A 13,271-nucleotide genomic window follows, 5' to 3' on the forward strand; every position below is an offset into this window, starting at 1 on the left:
ACGTCAGTTAGATGTGTCCCGTGGTAATGAGGCCAGACTGCTGATGATCACATCCTCTGACTTGAAGAGTTTAAAGGAAGCAGACAGAGTTTCATCTCAGTTGCAAAGCAGTCACAGCATGACTGCTACACAGCTCATGAATGTAAATAGTCATGCAATCTCATTAACTGTTAAATAAGGTAAATGGTAAGTTTGGAGAATCTGTGTTATTGGAATAATTGATGTCTTTACTGTCTTCAGGCTGAATACTGCTTGTGTGTTAATACAGTGAGTCCAGGATAAGCGTACATTTAACATTTAAACTAGTTTGATTTCTGCTAACCTCCTACAAAATGTAACATTTCATCATGTGCAAACTTGAAAGGTTGTGTTGGGAACCAACGGATGATCATGATAAACTTTACACAGGTTTCATATTTCACTTTTGGTGCATACTTTAATATTGGGCTCTTTAAATACTTATTTTTTCTGATCATTATGTGTTTTTATGCTGTAATAATTTCTACCAATATTTTGCTGATTGTGGTTATCTGTATGAACAGAAGCTTACATGAACCTATGTACCTTTTTCTGGTCAGCCTGTTTGTAAATGAACTGTATGGTAGTACAGGGTTGTTTCCATTCCTTCTGGTTCAGATCCTCTCTGACATTCACAATGTTTATGCTCCCTTCTGTTTCCTGCAGATTTTCTGTGTGTATATGTATGCCAGTGTAGAGTTTAGTAACTTAGCCGTCATGTCTTATGACAGATACCTTGCTATCTGTTATCCTCTGCAATATAACACACATATGACATCCACCAAGGTTACCGTGCTTATTGCTCTAACATGGTTATTTCCATTATTTGCAAATGCTGTCCCAATATTTTTAAGTTCCTCTTTACAGCTGTGTGGGAACATCATTAACACAGTTTACTGTAACAACTATTATATTGTCAAACTGGCTTGCTCTGACACCACAGTGAACAACATTTCTGGACTTATTAACACTTGTCTTCTGGTGTTTGGACCTCTCATTTTAATCCTTTACACGTACATCAAGATCCTTAAAGTGTGTTTTTCTGGTTCTAAACAGACCAGACAGAAAGCTGTCAGTACCTGCACACCTCACCTCGCTTCTCTGATCAACTTTTTCTTTTGGGTGTTTCTTTGAAATAGTACAGAGCAGGTTTGATATGAGCAGTGTACCCATGATGTTGCGTATTATTTTGTCATTATACTTCCTGACCTGCCAACCGATCTTCAACCCTTTAATGTATGGACTGCAAATGTCCAAAATACGTAGCTTATGTAAAAGTCTTATCTTTGGTAAAATGTAAACTGATGTTAAAGAGCATCTGGCTGGTTGGTGAACCCGTGAATCATTGTTTATAGAAAAATGATGTAGAAACTAGAAATAACGACCATCTGTGAGAAACTGAGTTATGTTGTAAGGAGAAATGTTTAATGTTCTATGTTGTAAATTGTCCTAGGGGAACTTGAAAAGAGCTATATGTTAATGCTAGGGGTAGGGGAAAATATGTATACACCATAGTATCACAATATTTTCTGTGGCAATACTGTAGCAATACACGGACGGCAAGTATTGATCTATTGCATCATGTATCTTTTTTACAACATTTGACATTTATTTTTTGTTAGTTTGTCTGCTTAACAATCCCATTTTGCACCAATAAAAGTGAAACAAGATGAACAAACAGAATTTTGTCTTTTTAGATAAAACAGATGTTGACAAAGATTTTTTCTTTGAGGACATAATTTGAAGTTGGAAAAACTGTAGAGATTCTCAGAAAAAAATAATGCTGTAAGTTCTATAAGGAACCCTCTAACCTAGCCTGGGAAAACCCTGACGAACTTCTGGCAAATTTGAGATTTGCTCTGCAAGTCCGTCTGGCCAAGAGCCCATTGAAGCCCATTTCCAATTTTTCCAAATGGAGGCACCAATCACAACCGTTGAGGCAGGCTTTACACCAATCACAACCGTTGAGGCAGGCTTTACACGATGACGATAGCGCAGCGACGGCAAGCAGCTTTTTGTTACATTAAACATGACGGCCACCGAAGCGCAGCAACCCGTTGATGCTGCTGTCGCTGCTACGTCATCCGGATCGTTGGTTTGATTGGTTGAAGGATGAGCAGCAGTGCTGAGTATGTGAGTTGCGCCCATTAAACATTTGCCAAATCTTCTCTGCCAATGCCAAACAGTTTATTCTGCCATTGACTCGTTTGGTGTTTGGTGGATTGGATGATTCTGCCTACGGCAGTTGGATCGTGGGGTCAAAGTGTGGAGAAGACGCGGAGAACACTATGCTGATTGCTGCACCGAGTAACACCTTTTGGTGGAGGCAGTGTGATGGTGTGGGGCGGCATCTCCCTCACTGGAAAAACGAGGCTAGTCATCATTGGAGGAAAACTCAATGCAGAGAGATATAGAGATGAGATTCTGCAACCAGTGGCAATCCCATATCTCCACAGTCTGGGACCGAACTCTATCCTCCAAGATGACAATGCTCGCCCCCACAGGGCGGGGTTTATCAGAGACTACCTCCAGAATCAGAATCAGAATCAGAAAGGGTTTTATTGCCAAGTACGTTTTTTAACACATACAAGGAATTTGTTTTAGTGTTGTTGGTGCATGTCACACATTCTTTAGATGGAATATTAAACAATATAAGTATAAGTATATTTACACAGTATGTATTAAGTTAAAGATATAAATAAAAAATAAAGAGCAAAGAGCATTACAGCAGAGAGAGAACAGTGGCATGAAGGTGGAGAGTCAGGGTGGTTTCCGGGCCTTGTTAATAAGGCTAGTAGCGGAGGGGGAAAAAGCTGTTCATGTGACGTGAGGTTTTGGTCCTGATGGACATCAGCCCCCTGCCAGAGGGGAGTGTCTCAAAGAGTTTGTGTCTGGGGTGGGAGGGGTCGGCCACAGTCTTTCCAGCACGCTTCAGAGTCCTGGTGGCGTAAAGGTCCTTGAGCGGCAGCAGATTGCAGCCAATCACCTTCTCTGCTGACCGAATGACACGCTGCAGTCTGCCCTTGTCCTTGGCTGTGCTTGCAGCGTACCAGATGGTGATGGAGGATGTGAGGACAGTCTGCCCTTGTCCTTGGCTGTGGCAGCAGCGTACCAGATGGTGATGGAGGATGTGAGGATGGACTCAATGATGGCTGTGTAGAAGTGCACCATCATTGTCTTTGGCAGGTTGAATTTCTTCAGCTGCCGCAGGAAGTACATCCTCTGTTGTGCTTTCTTCACGAGGGAGCTGATGTTCAGCTCCCACTTGAGGTCCTGGGAGATGGTAGTTCACAGGAAGCAGAAAGACTCCACAGTGTCAATTGTGGAGCCACAGAGAGTGATTGGGGCAGGTGGGGCTGGGTTCTTCCTGAAGTCCACAACCATCTCCACTGTCTTTAGAGCGTTGAGCTCTAGATTGTTTTGCTTGCACCAGGTCACCAGGTGGTCAGCCTCCCACCTGTAGGCGGACTCGTCGCCATCAGAGATGAGTCCGATGAGGGAGGTGTCGTCCGCAAACTTCAGAAGCTTGACAGACTGGTGACTAGAGGTGCAGCTGTTGGTGAACAGGGAGAAGAGCAGGGGGGAAAGAACGCAGCCCTGGGGCGATCCGGTGCTGATGGTCTGTGAGTCGGAGACGTGTTTCCCCAGCTTCACATGCTGCTTCCTGTCAGACAGGAAGTCAGTGATCCACCTGCAGGTGGAGTCAGGCACGCCTAGCTGGGAGAGTTTCTCCAGGAGCAGAGCCGGGATGATGGTGTTAAAGGCAGAGCTGAAGTCCACAAACAGGATCCTGGCGTAGGTTCCTGTGGAGTCCAGGTGCCGGAGGATGTAGTGGAGGGCCAGGTTGACTGCATCGTCTACAGACCTATTGGCTCTGTAGGCAAACTGCAGGGGGTCCAGGAGGGGGTCACAACACAAGGCGCTCAAAGGACTTCATAACCACAGAGGTCAGGGCGACGGGTCTGAAGTCATTAAGTCCTGTGGTCCTTGGCTTCTTGGGGACAGGGATTATGGTTGAGGTCTTGAAGCAGGCAGGCACATTGCATGTCTCCAGTGAGGTGTTTAAAATGTCTGTGAACACTGGAGACAGCTGATCAGCGCAGTGCTTCAAGCTGGATGGGGAGACAGCATCCGGTCCAGCAGCTTTCCTGGGGTTCTGTCTCCTAAAGAGTCTGTTGACGTCCCTCTCATGGATGGAGAGAGTCGTCACTGAGGTGGGTGGGGGGTGGAGGGGGAGACCTTTGTGGATGGCATTGGTGGGGAGGCCCAGGACCCTGCTGAGGTGGGGGAGGTGGAGGTGAAGCACAGTGGCTGTAGCTGTAGGGAGGTGTCGTGGGGGATGGTGTCAGACTGTCCTTTTGTCTTTCAAATTGACAGTAGAACTCGTTCAGGTCATTGGCTAGGTGTCGGTCATTGAAGGAGTAGGGGGTTTTAGGCTTATAGGTGGTGATCTGCCTAAGTCCTTTCCAGGCAGTCGCAGAGTCGTTGGCTGAGAACTGGCATTGGAGCTTCTCAGAGTACCATCGTTTAGCCTCCTTCACTGCCTTGCTAAACTTGTACTTCGACTCTTTAAATCTGTCTTTGTCCCCACTCCTGAACGCCTCTTCCTTAGTCAGCCTTAACCTTCTGAGTTTGGCTGTGAACCAGGGTTTGTTTGTAAATGTTGTAACTCACCCTGGTGCTTGATGGAACACAGCAGTCCTCACAGAAGCTGATGTATGACGTCACAGCCTCTGTGTACTCATCCAGACTGTTGGTAGCAGTCCTGAACACATCCCAGTTAGTAGAAATGTGGGAGTGGAGAGGATGTAATGGCCTGCCAGCAGTCCTGACCTCAACCCCATTGAACACTTGTGGGATCAGCTTGGGCGTGCTGTTCGTGCCAGAGTGACCAACACAACCACGTTGGCTGACTTGCAACAAATGCTGGTTGAAGAATGGGATGCCATCCCACAGCAGTGTGTGACCAGGCTGGTGACCAGCATGAGGAGGAGGTGCCAGGCTGTTGTGGCTGTGTTTGGTTCTTCCACACGCTACTGAGGCTCCTGTTTGTGAAATGAATAAATTGTTAAATTGCCAATATCTCTTGTTTCTTCAAACTGCAATCATCCAATCCACCAAACACCAAACGAGTCAATGGCAAAATAACCTGTTTGGCATTGGCAGAGAAGATTTGGCAAATTTTTCATGGGCGCAACCCACATACTCTGCTGCTCATCCCACAAAAGCATGTTCCTTACAAATGAGGCACCATTTGAAAGGGAACTAAACAGGCTTTCCAACAGCATAAGATTTATTGCCAAAAAGCATTGTTACCACAGAGAAATAATCTACCATGATCTACCATGTCCTTACTTTTTGTATTTTTGTATCCCAGTCCTAATAACAAGGGTGAATACACTCCTGATGGCTGTCATATAATGTGCTTGCAAACTACAGTGTTCCCTCTAGCTCAGCTCAGCAGTTGTGTCACTATGATTTCATAACATTTTATTAAGTTTTGAAGGAAGTGATAGCGATAATTCTGCAACTGTGGATTGCTGCTGCAAAATGTCTCTATCTCTCTTCTGACCAGCTTCCACATAGACACATATACACACACAGACACATGAGCTCTCTTAAAGGAGCCGCAGCACCATTTTACAACAAATGTCTTATCACGCTGATGTGACCGAGCCCGGCCCGAACCCGACCATAATTTCTAAATATCTGTCGAAACCCGGCCCGTCGGGACCGTCGGGCTCGGGTCGGGTATCCATGCCTTAGTACAGAGAACCGCGAGCTGCCGTCGTGGTGCTCCGTCAGTTGAACAGTAGTTGGTGGTCTAGTTACCCCAGAATAGGTGACTGTGAGCTGGGTACAGAGCACCGCAAACTGCCGGTCGTGGTGCTCCATTCTGAATGTGAGAGATAGAATACATAGATACATAGATACTGCCACAGGTAGTCTCGCTCCAGACAAACCTTTGCCTATCTGTTTAGTCTACTTGTATGTTTGCCTGTCCTGATCCCGTCTCTTGTGCCTCAGCTACTATTGGAACCTGACTCCTGCCACCAGAACCACCACCACTGGACTCCCCGCTAGCCAGCCTACTGTCTCTCTCTGACGGACCCACTCTTTCCCGGAATTCACCTGACCTGTTCTCCACCCTGGAAACCTGGACTTGCCTTCCCCTTTCCCCCGGAAACCTGTCTGCATTTGGGTTATGTTTAGCATTCAAACCTATCAGTATGATCTGACCTCAAAATGAACCCAGCAGACCCAAACGTAGAGCCCACCCCTGAAATCACGATACACGATACACTATTCAAGACTATCTCCGATAACAGTCAGATGTTTCTCAATCAGGTCCATCTCCTCACGAATCAAGTATCTGCCCTAACCACTCAAGTCAACGCTACACCCCCCCGTTCATAGCATGCAAGCCACCTCTCCCTCCGGTCCGTCTGCTTTGCTTGCTCCACCAGCGCAAATTAGAGAGCCTTTTGTTCCTACTCCCGAGCGTAACGGTGGTAACGTAGGAACCTGTGGCGATTTCCTTACACAGTGTTCTTTAGTTTTTGAGCAACAGCCACTACCCTATGCCACTGATAGATCCCGTATCGCTTACCTGATTAACTCTACCATCATTTCTGCCCGTTCCTGGGGATCTGCGATATGGGAGAGTCAGTCAGCTGTGTGCGATTCCTATTTGGCATTCACCACAGAGATGAGAAAGGTTTTCGATCACCCAGTATGGGGTAAGGAGGCTGCTAAGAGTTTGTTGTGGGATCACGCAACATTGCAGAGATGGCGGTGGAGTTCCCGGCCGAGACTCCCCGAGTCCCTACGAGTAGTGCCGAACCCAAAGCCATGGAGGTGGGCCGTGTACAATTGTCCTCTGAGGAGCGTGCACGCCACATTCTTTCATTCATGCTCGATCTTGCCTTTACTGTGGTGAGGCTGGTAATTTTGTCTCTTCCTGCCCAGGTAAAAGGGTCGGCTCATCATTAATGGGAGAAGTTTTGGTGAGCCAAGCAGTGAGTTCTCCCCCCCGTATTCGGCTCCAGACCTCCCTCCAGTGGCAGTCCTGGAGTTTCCCTGTCGATGCACTTATTGACTCTGGTGCTGATGACAATTTTTTGCATCGTGAATTGGCCCAACAAATGGACATTGAGACTGTTCCCCTTGACTGTCCACTGCAGGCTATGGCCCTTAATTAGATTAGATTAGATTCAACTTTATTGTCATTGTGCCGAATACAAGTACAAAGACAGCAAAATGCAGTTTGCATCCAACCAGAAGTGCAAAAAGAGCAGAAAAGTGCAATGTGATATACATGTATAGACAGGTGGTGCATAGACAGGACAAGAAATATATTGCAGTGCTATAAGAGCAGAATAAATATGGCTATGTAATATGAACAATGTATGAACAACATGTACAGATATGTGCAATGTAGTAGCAGTGAAATAATAGTAATATGAATAATATAGATATATGCAGAATATTAGCGGAATATATTATAAGAAAAAACTGAATAAATATGGATATTCTGTATGAACCATATAGACAGATATTTATAGTATGTACAGCTATGTGCAGTGTGGTAACATAAGAGTAGTAAGAATAAGTGTATATGGGGCGGCCTCTAGCTCACCCAGTAAGGGCGTGTGCCCCATGTAGGCTGAGTCCTGCAGCGGCCGGGGTTCGAATGCGACCTGCGGCCCTTTGCTGCGTGTCATCCCCCATCTCTCTCCCCCTTTCATCTCTATCCACTGTCACTATAATAAAGGGAAAAGCCCCAAAAAATAATCTTAAAAAAAAAGAAGAAGTGTATATATAGGATGAATAGTATGAAGAGCAGTAGAATATGGCTATGTATAGGTGTAATTACAGTATGTACATTTGTAAATAAATAAATAGAAACGCATGGGTGGGGTAGGGTAGTGCAAATTGTCCAGGGGGGGGCTTAGTAGGTTAACCCTTGTGTTGTCTTCCCATCAATCTTGAAAAAAACACTTTTTTTCAACGTTTTTGCTTTTTTCACCACCCTCTGCAGTGCTTTCCGGTCATGGGCAGAGCAGTTGCCATACCAAACTGTGACACAGTTGGTGAGGATGCTCTCAATGGTGCAGCGGTAGAAGTTCACCAGGATCTGAAGAGACAGGTGGACCTTCTTGAGTCTCCTCAGAAAGAAGAGACGCTGATTGATCTTTGTTACACTGAAACAGCAGTTTAAGTTTTCATGATGTAAAGTTCATTATTGGTTTATTATTTCAATATGAGTCCAAACACATTTTTCCCAAGTGTGCAACGCTTCTTTGGATCTGAGGCCCAGTCGGAGGTCAGCGGGCCGAACCAAACCGGACTCCACAGGAGCACAAACACTGCTCTGTTTCCAGCAGTAATCATGGCGACAGCAGAGTGTCCTCCCATGATGCAGAGTGTGCTAATTGGCCTGTTAGTGAAGCTGGTTGGAGCCTCCAGAGTGTCCAAGTGTCCATAGACGCCTCTGGGGTCTGGCCTTGTGTTGTGGTACAGATGGAAATAGCTGCTGCTGACACAGAATATCTGCCAGGGCTCATTACTGTCAAACGATACAGTAAACATGAGCAAATGACACATCAGAGTCCCCACTGCCTGCTCTCTGTTCACCATACATCTCACTGTAGCACAAACAATGTAATACATGTTTAAGATCTTGGGCCTGTAGAGGAAATAAAGTTGTCACTGACCTTTACCTGGTTGACGTAATATGTGTTAGTGTTTGAGCATCATTAAGTTTTGGTAGGATTCACATATTTCCATGAAGTTTTTTTCTTACCGCAGTGACACAGACGACACATCGGCCATGAACTCTGCACTCATTTTCATCTAAAGATACAGGACAATAACAACATGTGTGTGTTACATCAAGTACAATGGCTTCCGAAAGGCTCTTGAGCAGTATATCGGATAAAAAATGTATGTATTGATGTACGAAAAATGGAAATAGTTTTCCTGTCAAGTTGAATGTGAGTTAATATCAAAGAAAAAATCTTAGCCCTAGCACAGGTTAAACATGACAGAATAAGCTTCCATGTTAAATGTTCTATTTAAGCCTTTATTTGACAGGACAGCTGAAGTCATGAAAGGGGAGATAGATGGGGAATGAAATGCATCAAAGGGCCGCAGGTCGGAGTCGAAACTGTGGCCGCTGCCTCGAGGAGTAAACCTCTATATATGGGCGCCAGGTAGCCAGGCCAACATTATAAATGTTCTGAATCTACTGCTATTACCCCCTTTCAATGTATCAGTCAAAACAGATGCAGGTCTTGGTTGAGTTTGTTACAGAATGTAACAGATTCCCAACAGCAACCTTGTTAAGAAAAATACTACAGAATAAAGTTTATTATTATTATTCTAACAGGTGCACCATTTAACAGCAGACACGTGTAACTAGTTTTTATCACATTTTGAAAAGAGCTCCCAGATACAGACAGGCATGTCACAAACTTGCAGTTAGATTACACCCTTCCCCTTTTCCCCCTACTTCCTGCTCTGTGTGTGTGTCAGCAGCTTTTTACTTTAACTTCCTCCCGTGTTGTGATGCAGACATGTTTCCTCCAGGTCAAACTTTTGGTAAGTGACACTTTTCAGCTAGCTCTGAGATTAGCTCTGTTCTAACAGTTAGCTGTTAGCCACGTGTTCAGGATCACCAGCTGCTAATGGGAGCTAACCATGCTAACCACTGGAGCTTATTCAAAATCAATATTTAACTCAAATGTAGCTTTGCTGACAAAGTGAGACAGGACTGAAGGTGATCTGTTAGTGTGAGGACCTGTTTGATATTATCGAAAGTTTGAAGTCTTGCTAGTAAAGTTGGGAGCGTGCCTATGTTCCCACAGCCCAATGTTCCCACAGCCCAATGTTCCCACAGTCCTATAGTCCCACAGCTCTATGTTCCCACATTTCTGAGATTTCTCTTAAAATTAGGCCCTATGTTCCCACATTTCCTTTTTCATAAATTTGTATCAGATTTTATCTCCCTAACCCTAACTCTTAAATCTAACCTAACCCAGGTGAAATCATCAAGATAACTTTCACTTCCCCTAACCCTAAAAAATGTTGTGGGAGGATAGGGCTTAAATTGAAGGGAAATGTAGGAACACAAGACCTCATTTTTAAAATGTCCTAGAAATGTGGGAACATAGGGCCTAATTTTAAGAAAAATCTTAAATATGTGCGAACATAGGGCTTACCCTGTAAAGTTACTGTAAATCATGTGAACGTTGTCAACAACCAATGCTCCGTCCAGCACCAAACAGGAAGCAGCAAACCGGGTAGAGCCAGAGATGTTTATGGCTTCATGAAGCTGTGCAAAACAGAAATGTGTTATTTTTTTCAAGCATCACTTAGAAACAAGCACCTACTGCCACAAGGAGCAGGTGCTCTGATGATGAGGTCAGACTGCTGCTGTGGGCGTCTCCTCACTGGAAAAGGTTAAAAGACGCAGAAGCATAGTTTCAGCTCAGTTAGGACGGACTCACAGTCTGACAGAAGCAGATGAATGTTAGGATTCATAAACTGTTGTGTAATGTCTTACCTTTAGTATTACAACGCATACTTGAGGAGTGGTAAGTATGAGGAATTGATTTCTCTGCTGTTTGTTGATTGAATACTGTTTGTGATCAATGCTTTATCTATACACAGTCTGAAGAAAGATTTAAAGGTTTAACTAAACTTTCAGAAATCCTTTAACAAAATGTAACACGATGAAGTTATCTTGTACAATGTTATAATTTTTGTTTTTCAGAGTCAGGAGGATCATGGTAAACGCTACGCAGGTTTCATTTTTCACACTAAGTGCCTATTTTGACACTGGGGTTTTCAAATATTTATATTTTATTATTATCGTATCTTTATATATTGTAATAATTTGTGCCAATCTTTTGCTGATTGTGGTTATCTGTATGAACAGAAGCTTACATGAACCTATGTACCTTTTTCTGGTCAGCCTGTTTGTAAATGAACTGTATGGTAGTACAGGGTTGTTTCCATTCCTTCTGGTTCAGATCCTCTCTGACATTCACACTGTTTCTGCTCCCTTCTGTTTCCTGCAGATTTATTGTGTGTTTGCGTATGCAGCTATACAATTTCATAACTTGTCCATCCTGTCTTATGACAGATATCTTGCTATCTGTTATCCTCTGCAATATAACACACGTATGACATCTAACAAGGTTAGTGTGCTTATTGCTCTAATATGGTTATTCCCTTTTCTTGCAATTGCTGTCTTGATATCTTTAAGTGTTCCTTTACAGCTGTGTGGGAACATCATTAACACAATTTACTGTGATAACTACTCTATTGTCAAACTGGCCTGCTCTGACACCAGAGTCAATAACATTTATGGACTCATTTACACTTGTCTTATAGTCTTTGGTCCTCTCAGTTTAATCCTTTACACTTACATGAAGATCCTTAAAGTGTGTTTTTCTGGTTCTAAACAGACCAGACAGAAAGCTGTCAGAACCTGCACACCTCACCTCGCTTCTCTGATCAACTTTTCTTTTGGTTGTTTGTTTCAAATATTACAGAGCAGGTTTGATATGAGCAGTGTACCCATGATGTTGCGAAATATTTTGTCATTATACTTCCTGACCTGCCAACCGATCTTCAACCCTTTAATGTATGGACTGCAAATGTCCAAAATACGTAGCTTATGTAAAAGTATTATCTTTGGTAAAACGTTAACTGATGCTTAACAGACCCCTGTCGATACATTATTTGGATAATGATGTAGAAACTAGAAATAATGGCCATTGTTGAGTTTAAAAAAGTTAAAACAATGCTGATCTTTGATATCAGTGTACTTTTATGTTTTGATGTCACAGTGTATGCTGCAGCTGAGTTAGGCAGGTCAACTGCATCCCAATCAACATCCTGCCCTCTGCAGCTTATTGTGCTAATTGGATCATGTCTGTCACTTAGCATACAGGAGGAAGCTCTTTGTTCACAAGGCAGGAAGAACTTTTGTTGTCTCTGTCTGGGGGCCGACTGTTGATTAGATTAAGACCAAAAGACTAACTTGAAAATAATTGACATCCACATGGTAGGATCTTGTTTGTGACCAGAAGTAACCTCAAAACACATGGATTTGGAAATAACGCCTTCTTTTGGGCGACGATGGACCAATGGAGAGAGTTTTCATCCAAGGAAGTGCCCACAACTTTAAGGGAATATATTGGTGAAACTTAGAAGGGAGAAGCATCTTTTCAGTCCGCTGTAGTGTTAAAACTTGTTTTTGTCATGCCATCTTCTTATTTAATCTTTTTGTTAATCTTCATTGGACCATGCCTCTCTTTCCTCAAAATTCGAGAAAAAGCAGCACCATCTGTGAGAAGTTGAGTTGTGAGAACCAGTGGAGGTGTTTTGGCAAGTGACTGGCTAATGATACCTCACCTTTCACCATCCCAGCCCCATACCTCTGGAACTCCCTACCCATACACAGCTGTCATTGAACTGAGCAGAGGCCTGTACTACGAATCCAGATCAACGTGCCCTGGATTGATTTCAGTTCCCCGGCTTCACCTAACCTAACCACGTGGTCCCGTATAACCTGAGTCACGACGCTGGTTAACTAGTTCAATCATCCCAGGGTTTCCCAGTCCAATCCAGTCGCTGCTTCCTAAAACAGGAGGACAGCTGGCAAAAAAATAGACGACCCTGTAAATGTGTAAATCACAACGCTTATTAATATCACTTCCCCATCAGTCAGGACCGAGATCTGACCATGATCACACTGTCGCTGCTTTAGCCTTTTATTTCAGTTGCAGCCCTGGCAGTGGGAGTGATCGTGAGAGCAAATAAAAAATCTAAAAACATACTTCAAACCGCTTTGGGCATTGGCAACACACGGCTCAAGCTGCTGGTAGCAGATATGAAGTTCCCTCCCATTACAATCTATATCTTTCATAAAGATACCATCAGGGAATCATAACGGGGCTGTCGGTCTCTAAATGGTTTAACTTTTATGAGCGTCTCTCTCTCTCTCTCCCTCTCTCTCTCTGTGTCTCTCTCTCTCTCTCTCTCTCTCTCTCTCTCTCTCTCTCTCTCTCTCTCTCTCTCTCTCTCTCTCTCTCTCTCTCTCTCTCTCTCTCTCTCTCTCTCTCTCTCTCTCTCTCTCTCCCTCTCTCTCTCTGTGTCTCTCTCTCTCTCTCTCTCCCTCTCTCTCCCTCTCCCTCTCTCTCCCTCTCTCTCTCTCTCTCTCTCTCTCTCTCTCTCTCTCT

The 13,271-nt window shown here is 44.0% G+C and overlaps 1 protein-coding gene and 1 pseudogene across 1 annotated transcript; both read left to right on the forward strand.

Annotated features, from left to right (window-relative positions):
* The first annotated feature begins 384 nt into the window (after nt 1-384).
* LOC144516011 (olfactory receptor 2A14-like) lies at nt 385-1,318 on the forward strand (annotated as a pseudogene).
* A 9,490-nt stretch (nt 1,319-10,808) lies between these two features.
* On the forward strand, nt 10,809-11,747 carry LOC144515939 (olfactory receptor 11A1-like). The gene has a single exon (XM_078247137.1). It carries the CDS (start codon nt 10,809-10,811, stop codon nt 11,745-11,747), a length of 939 nt encoding a protein of 312 aa, XP_078103263.1.
* Nucleotides 11,748-13,271: the final 1,524 nt, after the last annotated feature.

This window comes from Sander vitreus, chromosome 3, assembly GCF_031162955.1.
Source record: "Sander vitreus isolate 19-12246 chromosome 3, sanVit1, whole genome shotgun sequence".
Lineage (NCBI taxonomy): Eukaryota > Metazoa > Chordata > Actinopteri > Perciformes > Percidae > Sander > Sander vitreus.

Coding starts and splice junctions, on each gene's coding strand:
- LOC144515939 (XM_078247137.1), top strand. CDS start 10,809: ATGGTAAACGCTACGCAGGTTTCATTTTTCACACTAAGTGCCTATTTT.